General features: G+C 38.1%; 1 protein-coding gene across 2 annotated transcripts in view; it reads right to left on the reverse strand.

The window, feature by feature from the left end:
• Positions 1 to 17,372, reverse strand: part of GNAL (G protein subunit alpha L) — a 166,810-nt gene that overhangs the window by 40,029 nt on the left and 109,409 nt on the right. For both annotated transcript variants that reach the window (XM_015855233.2, XM_015855232.2), the window contains exon 5: positions 9,401 to 9,498. In XM_015855233.2, coding sequence (XP_015710719.1) covers positions 9,401 to 9,498 — 98 coding nt within the window. The remainder of the gene's footprint in view (positions 1 to 9,400; positions 9,499 to 17,372) is intronic.

The raw sequence follows: 17,372 nt of genomic DNA on the forward strand, positions 1-17,372 counted from the left end.
GTACGTTAGTTCAGAGGAGTCCACGTCTGCAGAGATTGGTCTGACAGTAGTTTGCCCTGGAAGAAAAATGTCTTTTGGCCTTTTGTGATCCTGTGGTGTGAAACTTTCTACTTGGACAAAGGAAAGCTGACCATCTCAAAGTGAAAAAATGCTTGTAAATTTTAATGAAAGTCAGACCCCAACTGTAAACAATTTGACAACATCCATATAACCCGGCATGAAATTGCCAGGACTCCTGCTTCTTTTTTAAACATTCAACTTACGGGTATTAAAGTTATTATAAAGTAACTGTATTATTTAATATTTATTATGTAAACAAACATTTCACATTAGGTCAGGTTTAAGGCAAGAGTATGCAACACACTTTTCTCTAGAGAATAATGAAAAAAAAGAGAAAATCTCATAGAAAAATCTAAAATACATTTGTGTTACACAATAACAAGCTTATTAAGAAGTTAATGTGTTCTTTGACCAACTCATCTTTCCCATCAAGAAGGCACACACATTCAAAGAGTTGTAAATGAACAGATCAAATTAAATACTGTATCAATCAACAGCAATTGGAGAAATGGAATAAATGTTAGTGACTCAGTGCTCTCTGAAGTATAATAAAACTGGCTTTGGTCATACTTTACTCTTTCTTCCATGAGCACACTGCAGCAGTCCTAAACCAAGGAAAGCACATACATAAACAACACTAGAGCTGACAGAATGACAAACAACTTCCTTCTGAGATGCACTTACAAATCCTGCATGTAGATTCCAGATAACCAACGGTTGCAGTCTGACTTCATCTGAAGAAGTTTTGAGGTACTGACACCAAGCAGTGACTCATGGTGAAGACTTCAAGAGCTAAGCTGCATCAGCCCCATCACTGTATAAATTTCTCTTTCTTGGATTTGGTAGCAGTGAAAAGTGAGTTTTAGAGATTCTCTGTACCGGTAGTTATCTGTACTCTAGGTAGACATCAACTTTCAAGGCAACCTTCAAGGCCTGCTTTTTATTAACTCAATTATTTCACGTTGGCACGTCTGAAATATACTTCATGTTATAGGTAATACATGCAATTCAAACAAGACAGACCTCAGTGAAATCCAGTCCTACATGGAAGTCCTCCTCACTCTGTATCTCTGAAGCTGGCCATGGTCACCAGTCGCACTGGCCCATTGTGCCTGCTCAGTGACTAAGCGCTGTACCAGTACCTCCTCACCTCAGTCCTGTAAGCTGTGCTAAAAGGAAACGCAACCTCTTTAATAATACATGCAACAGAATGCTCTTTCTGTATGTTAAGGGGAATCAACACTTTGAGAACCTGTACACTGAGGCTGATGCTAAGAGTGTTGACTCTTCAGCAGGTTTTGTTCAAGCTCTACAAATGCACAAAGTGTGTGTTGTTAATGCATATAAATCTCTTCAAGTTTACCGTTCACCTCTGCTGAATGGATATGGAAAAAAATAATAATAAAAATCACCAAATTAAATACGGGATGCTACCACAAAAAAGTAAGTGCGGATGAGCCCAGCTGATAGATCTCTCTGCTACTGTCAAATCTGCTGAATGGATCATATATCCAAATGGGACTGAACTGCTGCTAATATGCATGTTTTTGTAGTAACTCCAAAAATCAGTGCAGATCAATATGTACTGCTTTCTCTGACAGTCTCAGCTCACTGCTATCACAATGGTTAATAAAGTATCAGACAGGATTAAACACATAAAATGCTGCCGACTTCTGGCCTGGAAGACCTGACTTACTCTTTAGATGTTAAAATGCAGGGCAAAGAGGAAGACTGCTGCATTACAGTTACAAAGCAACTGTACACAGTACAGAAGTTACATATGTTGTCAGAATGGGTAAGAAAAACTTTCAGATATTCTTGTATGGCAAAAAATACCCTCTGTTTTTAAGTTTTTTTTTTTTTCTTTTTTCTCTTGTTCTTGTGAAACCAATCACTTCTTCATCACCAAAGACATAAAATAAATCCAAATTCTAATTTGGGTGTCTTATTTATCTGTGACAGGAAAGAAACATAAAAAATACAACCATATTAAGTACCACAAATTGAAGTTAAGGCTTATTTTGGTTTTCTGCCTCACATTTTCAAACTTTCTGCCTATTCTAACTGTGCAAAAACACTGCCATGAATGCAGAAGAATGTGGGAAAATGTACAGATGTTTAAGCATCCCATTCTGAGCTGCTTAGGTGCTTCTTCAATTGTAATTAGTAAAAATAATGCATCATATCAATATTTAAAAGACAGAGGGAGTGATGTGTTTATAACCTATTTTCACTCCTATTTTTCAATTGAGAATATAGCTTTGTTTTCTCTAGGTATAGAAATGACTTACTTGAGGTGGCTGATTGAGGCAGGTGCGTGCCCGCATGCCATCCAATTGGAGCCAGGTACTTTCATACTTCATACAAATGGGGAATACAAAGGCATTCTGGGGGTTTTTACAGCGGCTTCTCCACAATTTTGTACTTCTAAGTAATACTATTCTAAGATCGTGGCCACATTAGTCACAATTAGATTAACAAAATGTAGATGGTATTGGTTAAGTTTGATGCTGCTTTTTCATGAGCGTCAGTAAAAAGGGGAACAACAACAAGAATTCACAGGAGACGAAATGGTTATTTCAGAAAATTCCCATTGTGTATTTTAAGAAACCACAACTCTGCCTCTGAAGAGTGTGGTCTCCTAGTTAGTAAACTGTGAAAGATGCAAACATTACGCACTGCAGAACGACTTCTGTCCTATCTGGCAAACACCTTTGTTTAGAAGACTCATCAGTAAAAAGAAAGCAACTATCCTGTAATTATAACCTCTCTCTCTATTTTTTTTCTTGCTATCATTAAACAACAATTCACTGTTTGGTTAAGGTTTATAATTTCAATAAGGCAAATGGAGAAAACCCGATCATCGATTAACCAAAGAAAATATGTTTCTAGCTTAAACACTAAAATTTTATTTGAAATGATAGAAAGTGAAAGAAAATGAAGAAACTTCATAATTACAGTGATTGCCTATATATGAAACAAAAGAGAACTTCAGATGGAAGAAAATAATATTATTACAATTTTCATGTATCACCATCAAAAATTCAGTAACATGAAGAATTAAACATTTATCATCAATTACTTCTTCTCATCTTTTCTCTAAGTAAAAAGTATTAAGTCTTATATTTAATAAGTCATTACACGACCTAAAAAAGAATGGCCAGTTTTAAGAATAATACTGCTTAGCTTACCACCAGTGTGTTCAGTTCATACACACATCTGCATTACAACGAAGGAAATTTTATTAAAAATAAAAAGCGAAGTTTGAAGACTGGTATGCGGGAGAACCTCTTGGGCCTGCATAATCCTTCAGCTACCACCTCCCACTCTCCCTTTCTACAACAAATGCATGACTTCAGCAGCCATGTTTCATGAGTCCACTCCCCCTTCAATAAGACTTTTCAAGAGATACACCAAGAAGCACCACAGCATCTTGAAAATGGGCAGTTATCAAGGAGTACAAGAAGAACTCTGCCAGCCCAGACTGTGCATTTCAAGCTGCAGGCTGGAGATGAGCATAGTACCACAGGATCCCAGGGCTAGGAAGGGACCTTTGGAGATCATCCAGCCACCCTGCTCCAGCAGATTCCCCACAGTAGGTTGCAAACCCTCCCATGTGCATCCAAAATCACTCCAGATACAGCAGCGGAGAGGAAATTTCAATTACGGATTTTTTTTTTCCCCCTCAAATGATGACATCATACACGAACATCATACTGCTCCTCCAGGGACAAAAACTAAATACTTACATTCCTAAACATCTTTTCCTTAAATGGTGCAGATACTTGGATAATTCATCTTTGCCACTTGTCAGTTTAAAAACAGATTGCTAGACTAATGATTTCACAGACAGTACATCTATGTTATCTAGAAAACAACAGTTTGTTATTCAGCTGTAACCACAGTTGTATTTTCTGCAGTAGCTTTGCCATGCATTATGCAAGCACCAGTTCAGCCTCCCCTGGCCTCATTCCGGCCATATTCCTGGAGAAACTAAATGATGATGACATGGCTCTAAGTCCTCTGAGCAATACAGAATGGGGATGAAATCACACCTATAACCCAGAACTATGAAGAAACCTGGGACCAGCTAAAAACTACACAAATCCAACTCAGTTTCCAGGTATCTACTTTGACAAAGGCATGTGACACAAGATATGTCAAAAATCTTTGATGGGCTGCAACGATCAGCCACTAACTGATACAGTCAATCATCAGTGACAGTTTAATGCAAAATATTAAGAATTGTAGAATTTTTGTACAAATTTTCAATTCAGATCTCAGGAGTGCGCAAAGCAGTATTTTTCCTCACATTTCAATGATCCTAAATTAGGCAGAACTGAACGCTGTATGATGATGGAGAGGCACAGGAACAAATACATAAAGGAGGGCATAGTCCCTTGATTTAATCCTGTATACAATGGGGATTTTAAAACAAACAAAAACACTGAGATGATACAAAACACCTTTTCTGCTATTAGAGTATCAAATCTGGGAACACTGAAGCCTCACTCACTGTCAGAAAAGAAAAGCTACTTGCTGCTGTCCTGACACTGACAGCTATTACTATTATGGAACTTTCAAAGGAGATAGAATTAGTAACTATTAAGCATCTCGGTCTTCAAAAGGTTAATTATCAAGAACTGTTGCAGCTGGACTGGATTCATTGGAAACTGGTGCTGGAAGGGCACTACAGGAAGGACTTAGTTGCCACTGAGTCAGCACAGCTTGTTTGTGACCTCTCTGGGTGAGAGCTTTAGCAAAATCCAATTTGGAGCATGATTCAGCCAATTCTAGCAAAATCCCTAAAAGAAATAGCATTAAATGGCAAATCCTAAAGTCACACAGAGTGAAAGTATATGAATTACCCAAATGCTTATATTTGACATCATACATGTAGCCTGTGTACGTACCAACAAAATGAGGCTCAAGTGGTATGCTAGGCAAAAGACATGGAGAGACAGACAAAGATGAGGTGGGCTTTCTGACCTCACATTGTGAGAGATAATTAAGGGACAGCTTTATCTAATATTGATGATTACGTCTTATATCTGGAAGAGAGCACAGTAACTTAGAGATATGCTCAGTTTCAAGATGTGTTGCTGAGAAAAGAAGTTTTCACACATCAGGAGTTGAATCTCTGAACAACAACTCAAACAATTTTTTTTCTTTAATTACTTCATCTATTGCCTTGATAGGTGCCCCAAAGGTTGGCCGAAACCCTTCTCAAAGATAGAATAACTGCAAAAAACAAACAAAAAAGAACTTGAGATGTATCCTTTGTGTGTATATTAGCTCAAATTTAAAAATCAATTTTCTTTGGCCAAGCTCACATCCCTTGTGTTTGCTTGCCTGAGAACCTGCATAATCAAGTTTCATTAGCACAAATGTTTGTAGAGAGGCCAATCTAGGCCATCACACTTGAGTATATCAGGAGTGGCATCTTTTATAAGGTAAAGAAGATCAGTGAGCAAACTGCGATAAACTACTGGCTCAGAGCAGTGTTCCCTTAAAGTCTTGGTTTAGTTCCTAAACAGAGAAACAAAGCAAGCAGAAATACAGCCTTTTCACCTACACCTATGTACCTTCCACTTATGTACACATACATATGGTTATTTTGTGCAAATACAATGAGACAAAACTAAACTCTCGAACCTTCTAATAAATGTAAGAGTAGTTAATTTTTCCTAACAAAGATGCCATGAGCAAACTGTATGTGACCTACAAGGATAACAAGAATCCCCCCTGTGGCGCAAGTGGTAGAAGTGCCGCTCTGCTACACAGGAGGCTCAAATTCCAGGGCATTGGACTCGATGATCTCTAAGGTCCCTTCCAACCCACACGAGACTATGATATGATGATAACCAGATTTTCTGCTTTTGTGTTTTTTTTTTGTCCCTAATTCTTGCCCACTTCTTTGCTCTACAAACCACCACCTTTCCCTGATATTGCCTAGGTGCTCTAAGTAGCCCCACACCTCCTGTCTCATCACTGCAACCGAATTTACCCAGTCAACTGAGCAACCAACATGAGTAATCATGATCACTTAACTCATTTTAGCAAGACAACAGACGTATGTCACCAGAACAGGAGTCCTCACTATTCTCCAGTGCAGACTCACACTCCACAGAAGTCTTCAATTTCATTGCTATCATTGGGCCCATGTATTAGATTCTAAGTAGAAGTAACTTAAAGGCTTCTCCTGGATTACTAAAGAAGCCACGGATCAATGCATAGTACAGATAGCAGTGAAGAAATAGGACTTTAGAAGTAGAAAATTACCACCAGCATTAGAATGAAGTCATTCTCTTACACATATAATACCAAATAGTCAATAAAAACCTACAACTCTACTGCAAGGTATGCTATCGTAAAACAAAATTTTATATTTCTTCATAAGCTCAGCAATTAATGTTCTCAGAAGATGCAAATAAATTTATGAAGTTATTTAATAAACTCATCACCTTGTCTTTTTGTAAATGAAGGTTGTCATATCTAGACCTTTACTTCTGTTGACCACTTCTATATTCAAGGCAGTTTGCTTTGCACTTCTCTTGCACAGATACAACAAAATTTGACATTCAATAGCAAGCATGTAGAAGATAAAATAACTTAAAAATGGATTTGCATTAATCTTACAGAAAACTATTCAGTTTTAAGGAAACTATTCCAGAATGACATAAAATATTTTGTGAAGATACTCTGGTCTACAGCATATAGACGAAACAGTTCAATGCCAAGACAGCACTAAATCATGCACAGTCTAAGAATCCCTTACAAAGCTACCATTTGCTGAATATACAGTTTGTGAGTATTTACGAAATCATAGTAGTTTTAAATAAGTTGAAGCTAATTGAAGTATGCCAAAAGAGTCATAGACAAAACCAATCCGTTGAAATTTAGGTAAGCTTTTAAAATTAAATTAAATTTGAAATTTAACTTGAAAGTAATACTGAGGCAGAAGGCAAGGCAATAACAGTGACAATAACCTGTCACTGTTACAGTATCAAGCAAGAAAAAATAAATAGTTGATAGTAGTACTCCCCTCTAAGAGTAACTTAGATATACTTGTAGTCGTTAAAGAAGAACAACTCAGATCTTTGCTTACAATCTATCTACTCTTATTAGAGCACAAGGTCTTTTACTGGGTCAGTTTCACATTTGCTGCAAATACCACATTAGGTACTAGCATGACAATAAGAAGTGCAGAAGTATGGTCACGTCAGAATACTAAAATAGCCTGAGAAGCAGGCCCTGACTTTCATTTCCATGGAGGACCAGGATCTTGGTAATTTAAAGATCAAGGAAAAGCAACTTTCAGGCCCACTGTAAATAAGGAATTTGCCTTTGTGTCTTTCTCGTACCTCTCTGTCCAGCAAAGTATTTATCCCAGAGTAATAAAGAAAATCAGCCCAAACATATTCTTCTGGGTAAAGCAACTACTGTTGTGTAACATACAATCACAAGCATGCAGCAAATATATGATGACTTTACAATCTCTTTCACTGATTATCTTAGTATCATTTTAACTTTTAAGGAATGATGGAGGGGCAGCTATCAACACCCATGAGGAAGGGGCTGTCTAATCAGGTCAGTGACACAAGTACCCCTGAGTTTCAAGTCTCTGTACTAAGAGTGAAGGTTTAAAAATGTGGTTAAGTTGCTTAACTGCTACATTTTCAGGCATATCACAAATGTAGAACACAATATGCTCAAGAGATATTTAAATATTAAATGCTATTTCATAAATCGTCTTGAAGGTAGGAAATCAAGCAAGTGTCCTGTTTACTACTGCAACGAATGTCTCCACCAAAAGAAAGTCAGTTAAAGTAGGTGTGGAAAATACACGGCTGGTTCTTTAAGGCTCTTTTTCAAAGACTGAGAGCCATAAGGGTCTTTACTGATCAGTACAGTAAGCTTCATTTCCATTTACCTTAAACATACATCATTATTCAATTTTACTGTTCTGAGAGATCTTAATTGAGTGTATTTACAGACAGCCCAAAAAGTCAACCCTGACTTTCCAGCAAGTATATCACAGTTCTGTGCCATGGAGGTGGTGGGCAAGGGCACAGGAAAGACCCACTGATTACAACTCAGGACAACTTTTTTGGGGGGGGTTTATACAGAACCACTGTCAGTCTGGACTGTTGCCAGGCTAATGCCCAAGCTTTAGTAAACTTAATCCATTGAGGTCAAATGAGTTCCCTCCTACACATACGTGTTTTTCCCTTGCTTCCATGTGCTGATGAATCATCACTGGATCTTTCTCTTTTCCCAAAATAGTCTGGAATAAGGGAAAAGAAAACACTATCCACAGCCCCAAAATTCCCCGCTGTGGCAGGAGTGCAACAATTCCTTTAGCTACACAGGCCATTTTCTCTGCTTGAGCTTAGGCACTGGGAGCAGAGAGGACAGAAAAACAAAACACTGAGTGCTACAACAGACTTGTGGTATTGTTACTGACCATACTGCCAATTAGACAAATCATAACACACTGGATTGTGTTCTCTGAAAACCCTAAATCACATAGCAACTCTAAGAGTATATATTTTCACAATAGCTATTCACATGAAATGTGTATTTTTGGTTGAAGTCTAACTCAGAGCTGCGTTATTACTGGGGACAGCAGAGTGCTGTAGTCTGTAGCTGTTAATGTACTACTTCCTGACTAATCTACTTTCATCAGTGTACTGTATATTTATGATTTGCACCTTCAAATCTTTTACACATCTCTTCTCAGAACGTTCCCAATCACACAAACCTGTTTAAGGGTCCCCACTGCGTTACACACAAGTGTACAGCTTGACTTTATGTATATGAAGGAGAGAAAAACAAATATAATACTAACTTTACTGAAATCTTGCTTATTATTTTTTTCCCAGAGTATACATTAGAGACACAATAGTAATGCAGGTATGCATCTTGTTTGATAAAAATCACATAAGTTTTAGTGAAATGTAAAGAAAAACAGCTATTTTCAAGCACTGCCTGGGTCACAGAATTTAAAACACAGTATTTTCCTTATACTGGCTGTGAATTTTTGAAGCTTAATGGTTTAAATCAAATTGACTCTGTGTGTATCTATTTCAAACAATACATATATTCACAATTCTTTAATTTGATGTTTTCTTTCACAGTAGCTTTCGTAAACTGTTAAATATCAGAAGCAGAACATTTAGTTGTATAAGAAAGGCAGACAATTATAAAACCAGCAATTAGAATTAGAATGGTAACTGCTGCATTCCAAAACTCCTACATCTTGCAAACACAGATATATTTTTAAACTATATGAACAGTTACATCTTTGGCTATTAAATCAATAAAAATAAACACTTACTACTGTGCACAGTCGATCAGTTGATACTCGTTTGACCTCTCGAAGCATGCTTTCACACCTTCATCATCCCAGAGCTTTTTCGCATGTTCAAAGAATTCCTGAAAATTAGAAACACAACCAATAAGAACATCTTTTAATCTTCCGAATCCTCAACCTTGGATATGTTGCTGTTTCTCCCAACCTTCCTGCTTTTAAATATTGCAGAATGATAAACTGCACCTTTAAGAAGAAAAGGAAAGAAGGTTTATTAGCAGGTTGCTGACAGGTTATAGTACACGGTATGTAATAAAGGCAGTCTTCAAAATTCAAACAAACCCATATACAAAATATAGTTTAAGTAGTTCTACTGGTTGGAGACCCTGCCTATGGCAGTGGGGTTGAAACTTGATGAACTTTATGGTCCTTTTCAACCCAAGACATTCTATGATTCTATGATACAAAACTACCTAGAAGCACGCTCACTTAGTTTTAAACTGAATTTAAACTTCTGCCATGGAAAGGGCAGGAAAGTGATGCAAAAGGTTGTTCAGCTTATACTCATGAGTTCCTCGAGGAAGAAGCAGCCTGTAACTTTAAAAAGATTGTGCAATTTTTCCTGAAAAACACAACTCTCTGCTGTTCAGTATTTTCTCATGCAACATAATTTAACTGCAAGAATTCAGAGTCTTTGCTCAACACCGCTTCCTCTGAGCCTGGCACAACATACTCTTCCTAGCTATCCCAAGCAACGCAGCCCAGAAATTTGCACCAAACAGCTTATTTCAGAATTATGTGAATGAGAAACCACAGCCATCCTCAGTGATGGTGAAGCTGCAGCTCAGCTGTACAAAACACAAAGGCACAGAATGGTGGGTCCAACTTTGATCGACAGCCTCTCCACTATCTGTGCCCTGGATGCAGAGCCTCCTGCACTCCAGCTCTTTTTAAAGCTGGGGGCTAGTTTTATATTAAATCTTTCTAAAATCAAACAGAGTTATACAAACCAAAGAATCTGTATTTTCCTTTATTGTGAGACGTGAGACTGAGACTTTCCCTGAAAACTTTTTTTCAGGAACTTTTGAACTTTAGAGAAAAGTAGATGCTAAAGCAGGTGTGAAAAACATGCACAGAAAGTCTTGGAAGAAATGAAGCAGCATGTCTGAAGACAGGCAGATAGATACTTATATTGCCCTTGGAGTGATTTCTTCCTCATGATGAGGATGTGTTTATCCTTCTTTGTTGTTTTAGTGACTTATGTAATGATTATTTAGAACACTGTGGATTCACCCTTTGAAGACAGGCTATGGCTGTTATAAACCCTCTGTTCCTACAGTAGAAAGAAAGCAAAAACAAGCCCAAGAAAGGACAAGTTAACAAACCAAATAAGTAGGACAAAATGGACAAATGCAATAGATAGCACTGCTGGAAGAATCAAAAAAAGAACTGGAAAAGCAGAAGGAGCAAAGTCAAAGTGATAAATTCCAGAAAATGTGGAATACTCTTCCAAGTTGAAGCTTCTTTGTTTGCTATTTAGCCCATCAACCAAAAGCATTCACTTGCTAGCATCTCTGTCTAAACACAGGCAATTTTTTTTGCTTGAAAGAAATTGCCCTGTACAAGTAGCATGGGTCCCAAGGCAAAAGTACTTGGCTGTCCTACTGTGTGGAATGGGCCATGGGAGGCAACTACAGCCTCTGTGTTCCCTCAAAGGACCTCAGCACAGCCTGGCCTTCCCTGTCTTGCCATCCACTGGCATGTTGGAATTCCCATCCCTGAGGGGAATGCTTCTGCATCTAAAAAATGGTTCCACTCAGCCTCTGGCAGCCTACAGGATGGAGGTGAGATCAAGGACACTGGTGTGAAAGCTTCCTTTCCAATGGGATGGCACAGACTGAGAGATGGCTGCAGATGTGAGTAAATACATTAAGTAGAAGAATGAAATTGAACAGCTACGGTATTTCTAACTTCACTTCTGCTTTTAACATCCTTTGTATGACCTTTATTTACCATAAAAACCTCTTCTGAAGAAGAAACAATTTTCTGTTGAAAATAACTCCGCTTCTAAGACCCTACAAACATGTTGCAAATGTAGAGCTTCCATATGATATGCTTCAAAATATTTCCACCTGACCACTGTATCTCAAAGCAGTCTATCTAAAATGACTTCCAGAGTTCTAGTCCAAAGCAAATCCTATAAAACAGAGCAAATATACTTGCCTCATTAAAATGTACCGATCGACTGCAGAGGAGTACACTTGCCTGCAAATTGCCTCCCACACATCTACCCGATCCTTCCTTCCCAGGTGACTAAAGTCTTCCAGAAAAATCTTCCTTCATTTCAAGACACCAAGTACCATGATCTAACTTTTCACACTTGTTTTTAACCCCTTTCTGTTCTTTAAATTCTTCAGCACTTTTTTCTCCTCCTCAGCTGATGAAGGTTCCCAGTGTACATGGGATGATGGTGATGCTCCCACATACTAAGAAGTGTACCTGCTCTTTCCAGATCCAACCTGCCCTCTATCACAGGACAACATCCTCTCAGAGCTGCAGCCACATTTGGCAATGCCTGTCCTGGGGGAGCACCAGAGACTTTCAAGGGATGGTGAAGACAGGTTTGCTCTACTAGGTGGGCTAAAGCTTGGTCATTAACATTTAGGTCAGGCAGGGAACTAGAAGCAAAACATTACTTTGGATTAGTATAACATAAATCAGATTGCGTGAGTAAATTGTGACTTCAGTCACTTTCATTATGAGAGTCTTGATGTAAGATTTTCTTAAGTGTGCTGACTTCTAGGAGGTGGCTATCCAGAAGATCTTAAAAGTCAAAAGATTGGGTCCTCTAAGAAATCTTAGCTGGAGCTTAGGAAGGTGGCAACGTGAAAAATGTCTAGGGACTTCTGATGCTCTCAGCCTCTCTCAGATCAAAAGCACTGAGATCTACTGAAAACACTTAGTATACTGAAATGAACCACAAATATTGTACTATGCATGAGAGCATAAAAACACCTGCATCATAACATGCCTAAGAAAACAAAGCAAAACAGAACTGTCCCAGCCAAACTTCTCCTTAGAGACAGCGGCATGCAAATATTTGCACCCATTAATACACATACAAAATAAGCCCATAAATATGTATGTATATATATTTGAAACAGCATTCTAATTAAAGCATTAGAGAAACAAAACAATCATAATGCCTAAGGTATCAAGAACCATGGGATGTAGCCTTGGCAGATTGATCTAATGGGTGCCAGCCCTATACATGGCAGGGAGTTGGAACTGCATGGTTGTTATGGTCTCTTCCAACTCAAGCTGTTCTCTAACTCTTATGTTGATTCTACTAGCAGTTACAGGCACTTTAATTTACACAAGTTTTCTATGAATTTTTAGCAATCATCAGGCCACACAAATAATACCCAGTTTGATGTGATTAGAAGTTTGAGAAACACCTTGAGCTGATGTCACTGACATAAATGGTATTATATTTTTAGCACATTTTGAAAAGGTGTTGTGAAACTATTTCTACTTGCCTGTTCTAAAGACATTTTAAGTAGAAAAAAATATGGAGGGAATATATTCCTACACAAAACATGCTAAGAAATCAGTAAAGATACAAACACAGATCCACTACGGCTAAGTCTCAACCTTATCCCACCTGAAGTCACATCATGTTCTTGAGAATTATTTTCCTTATTTTGGAAACAAATTTATTGGTAGGTTACCGTAGAAACCTCCTCCGTGTTGTAACTCCTACAAAAAAATTCTGAGTATATATATAAAATGGAATTGGTCCACTTTCAGCTGTTTAAGTTAGGAATACATGGTAGTGAAAATTAAACAGCGACGTATCTTCATGAACAATTCTTTATGTATTTTGGAATCAGAATTTTTCCCCTGATTGCTTTACAAACCACAAAAGTTCATGCCAGGTCAATGATACAATTTTTATTCTTTTAAGATCCCTTCCTGTCTTACTTCCAGACAGAGCATATATTTAATAGCTATCCTGATGTTACCTTCCAGTCTCATAGAAGCTGCTGTATGGAAAACTCCATTTTATTTTGTACTCCACATATTCCTTCTGTTAATGTATTGTAAGCCTGGAAACATCTGGTGATCTCAACAGGAAATAAGATCTATTTCCCTCACTGAAATTCATTTTCCTATCCTTCAAGCCTTAGCTGCAAGATAATTTCTCATCTAAAATACAGATTAAATCTGTCTGATCAGCGTGATGACCACTTAAAGAAGTGCAACCTGAGTAGCGACTGTTACACATTTTCAGTATTCACTCACAGTGGGTGTGAAATGAAGCTACCACTTCCATTATGAATTTCAGTTCCTACTTCTTTTTCCAGTTGCTAAGCCACAGGAAAGCTAAACCCTGTGACCCACAACCAGCTGGCAGCCAACCTCTTCCAAGGTCCCCACAGCAGGTGACTACTGCAGCCAGCCTCAATGCTGCAGATCCCCAGCACCTCATTCATCAACTCACTTGGCTACAGGAAGGTTTTGGTGGAAAAAGAGAGTGACAATCAATGGGGTTATGCTGCAATACCATATGCATGACACTCCAAGGAGTGTGGGTTTTCTGAATGTGAGGTGCTTGACTCTGCAGCCCAAATTCTTCTTAGTGTATTAAGTCAAAACTGAACCAGCCCCTTCAGTGCAGCAGAAAGGATGCACTTCTCCTGCAGTGCTGGAGGGAAGACCACAGAGATCCAGTCCCCAGGGAAAGGAAGCTCAGCCAAGCTCCCCTAACATGACCAGAAGGCTTTGTTCTGCCGCCGCTCTGGCTGCAACTGATGCCTCAAATCAGATTAGCGGACTGGTATTACGTTCGTGTTTTTACAATGAGCCATGTGTAGCATAAGAAGAAGAACAGCAGTTAAAAAAAGTCTGTATTTCAGCCAAGTGAAACCTGGAGAAAGAAAAAGTGACTTTTGCAGATCTGAGACTCCAAGATAAAAGAAATAAAACAACAAAGCAATTCTCCATCCATTAAACACACATCCTGACCAGTAAAACCATTATAGAGCTAAAAATCTGTTCCAAGCATAAAAAGCCCTTTTGCTTTGGAGGCCACTGATAGATCCCTACAGACTTATCAATACACTTTCCTAGTAAGAATCTGAAGAGAGATGAGCTGACTGCGAACTATCTTTTGTTATATTTTTTTATATAGTATTTATTTCCACTGCCTGGGCTTTTCTTTGCTATGGGCAAAACAGGCCCATGTAGAAAAAGAACACAGGAATCTGATATACTATCTGCATAATCTTCCATATAAAAGAGTCGCATAGGCAATCTTAACTTTTGGAGTCTAAATTTATAATGTTAACCCAGTGTTTAACTGAGACAGTTGTTAACTGATGTTATAAGAATCCCGCAAGGGACAGTGAAAGACAATTTGTCCCAGTGCCTCCAATTATTACTGGTTCGCTTATGCACACCAGAATAACAACTCATCTTCCATTAAAAATACTCATCATCCTCCAAAATCTACAAAGAGTAGCTATAGATGTAGGAACTGAAAATTTTAAATAGTCTTAATGCAGAAATTATGGGGTAAGATATGAATATATGAAGGGAGTCTGCTTAGTTACCTTCTCCACTAACAAGTACAGACTCTTGATAATCAGCCTCTTGTTTATGAGACAAAAGTGTCCCCTATGGCTCAGGCAGTTCCACTTAATCCTTTATGAAACATTCAACTTAACAAGGGAACTGTTTTGCTGCAGGTATAGACTCCTAATGCCCATAACAAAGACAAGCAAACAGAGTTATAATCTAAAAACAGAAACAGAATATATGACTTGAATTTTTCCCATAGCAGTGGTATCAAAACCTTTCATCAATACTCAAGCAATAGTGCAAGAAACATCAAAACCATGTGAGAGTGGCAAACTGACATGCAAGGATCATACTTAACAGTGCGGTTCAGATCTTTCTAAAGTACCAGAACTTACAGCAGATTAATTATACAGAAACCCTTAGGGAAAGCATAACCTCCACCCCTGCAGTGTATCTTCCATAGTAATTTGTGGGTGTGCAATAATCAATGCAATTCCTTTGTGAGCTAGTGACTCATTCTGATAGGCAAATCAGCAGTTTGGCCTCTTACCCTCCTCCAAAACCTAACTCTGGATATGTCAAAGAGAAGTAAAAGTAATCAGTCCCCATCTACCTTCTCTCCCAGTTCACTTAAGTTGTTTTGCTTTTCTTAGCCTTGAAGCACAACCATTCTGCACGAAACTTCTGTTAATCAAGACTGAACATAGAAGGATGGTAAAAAAACACCTTTGCAGAACACGCTTATGTCGGTGCACCCTAAGTTCCAAGAAAACAGAATCACTTCATTAGCTTCTAGGACAATCCTATCTAACTTCTAAGTGTAAGGAAATAACCTAGAGAAACAAACAGTATTTATAAACATATAAAAGCACCATCTTCATGGAGCTGCCACATACTGCTACATCTAGACAAAACTGATGATTGTGGAGCTAGCTGACAGTGTACAAAACCCAGGAATGAGCAGCCATAGAACATTTTATGTCTCTTTCTTGAACTATTTTTGTGACTTGACTTTTAAGCTTTCACTCAGCCTTAGATTTCCAGGAAGTGTGTACAGTTACGGTATCAGCCTGATTGCCTGAGCAGTTCTCTTTGCCTTCTAGAAACACATCGTATCTGCCATGATATTTCATAGAAATCAACAAGTTCAGTTCCACAGATCACAGCACTGGTCTACAAAATTTGAGAAACACATTTAAGTACTTTCCCAACTTAAATGTGTCAAAAGAGACGCTTCTGAACACAAAAAGAGGTCTGAGGATACTTCTCCTTGAAGGTATCTCATTCCTGTCCATGTTAGAACCTCTCCCTGAATGCATAAATGTTCTCAATGATCTCTTGTCTTTTTGTTAAATTAACTACAGATGTGCTACACAGCTCCGAACCATCGCTGCCCTTTGTATTTCCGCAGCACTTGTAAAAAGAAAAAGGTAACTATTGTTATAATTCTCCGAGGGTGATTTTTTTCTGTGGACAGCAGATAACAATCCAGCATGAGGAAAATCTGCAAATGGGGAACAACATGCAAAACCCCTCTGTACTCACAGCAAAGTCAGAAATATGTTAATACTTCCCAAAATTTGGCCGCAGGTAGTTTATCACTATGATCAAGTTGTTGATTATACAGATTTCTTTCTAAAAGCTTTGACCTTCCAAACTCAAATATTACTGAAAAACATAATACAGGTGTTATGCGTTCTGGAAGAGGTTTGCTTTCTGCTTACTAAAAACCATAGCAGTGTTGCATAACATTATGGATTTTGTTTGTCAAAACTTGATTCTTCACCTCACTATGTGAGAAACAGTGGAGACCATTCAGAACAAGAAACAGCAATCAACCCAGAACTGTTCTCTTTCTGTAATAGTTTAAATGCTGTGCCTCTGTGTAAACATTTTAATGAACATGATATTTCATCACCTTTAAGTCAAGGCAACATTTAATTAGTGATTAGTTGTGTTCAAGGCCAGGCTGGATGGGGCTGTGAATAACCTTACCTAGAGGGAGGCGTCCCTGCCTATAGCAGGGGGTTGGAACCAGATGGTCTTTAAGGTCCCTTCCAACCCAAACCATTCTATGATTCTGTGATTACGTACAGGCCATTCTGCATTACCTGACGAAGGGATGAAGTAGGTACTACCATTAAACATCTATTATAAAGTGGCAAACTTCAGGTTTTTCACACTACTAAGTGTCATCAAGACTTTTTATTTTAAAATAGAAGGCAATAATAATAACTTACATTTGGTAACATGTCAGTGTTAGATCTGAATCCTCTGTTTTTTCATTTTGAATAGCACTGTATCTGATCACTGTTTTTTTTTATTAGCTGCATGGTGAAGCAGTCGTGTTTATCATACCACAACGTACTTCCACATGAATCAGAACAACAAAAAAAAAATATGAGATCCTCTGAAG

This window comes from Coturnix japonica, chromosome 2 (assembly GCF_001577835.2).
Source record: "Coturnix japonica isolate 7356 chromosome 2, Coturnix japonica 2.1, whole genome shotgun sequence".
NCBI classification, from domain to species: Eukaryota; Metazoa; Chordata; class Aves; order Galliformes; family Phasianidae; genus Coturnix; species Coturnix japonica.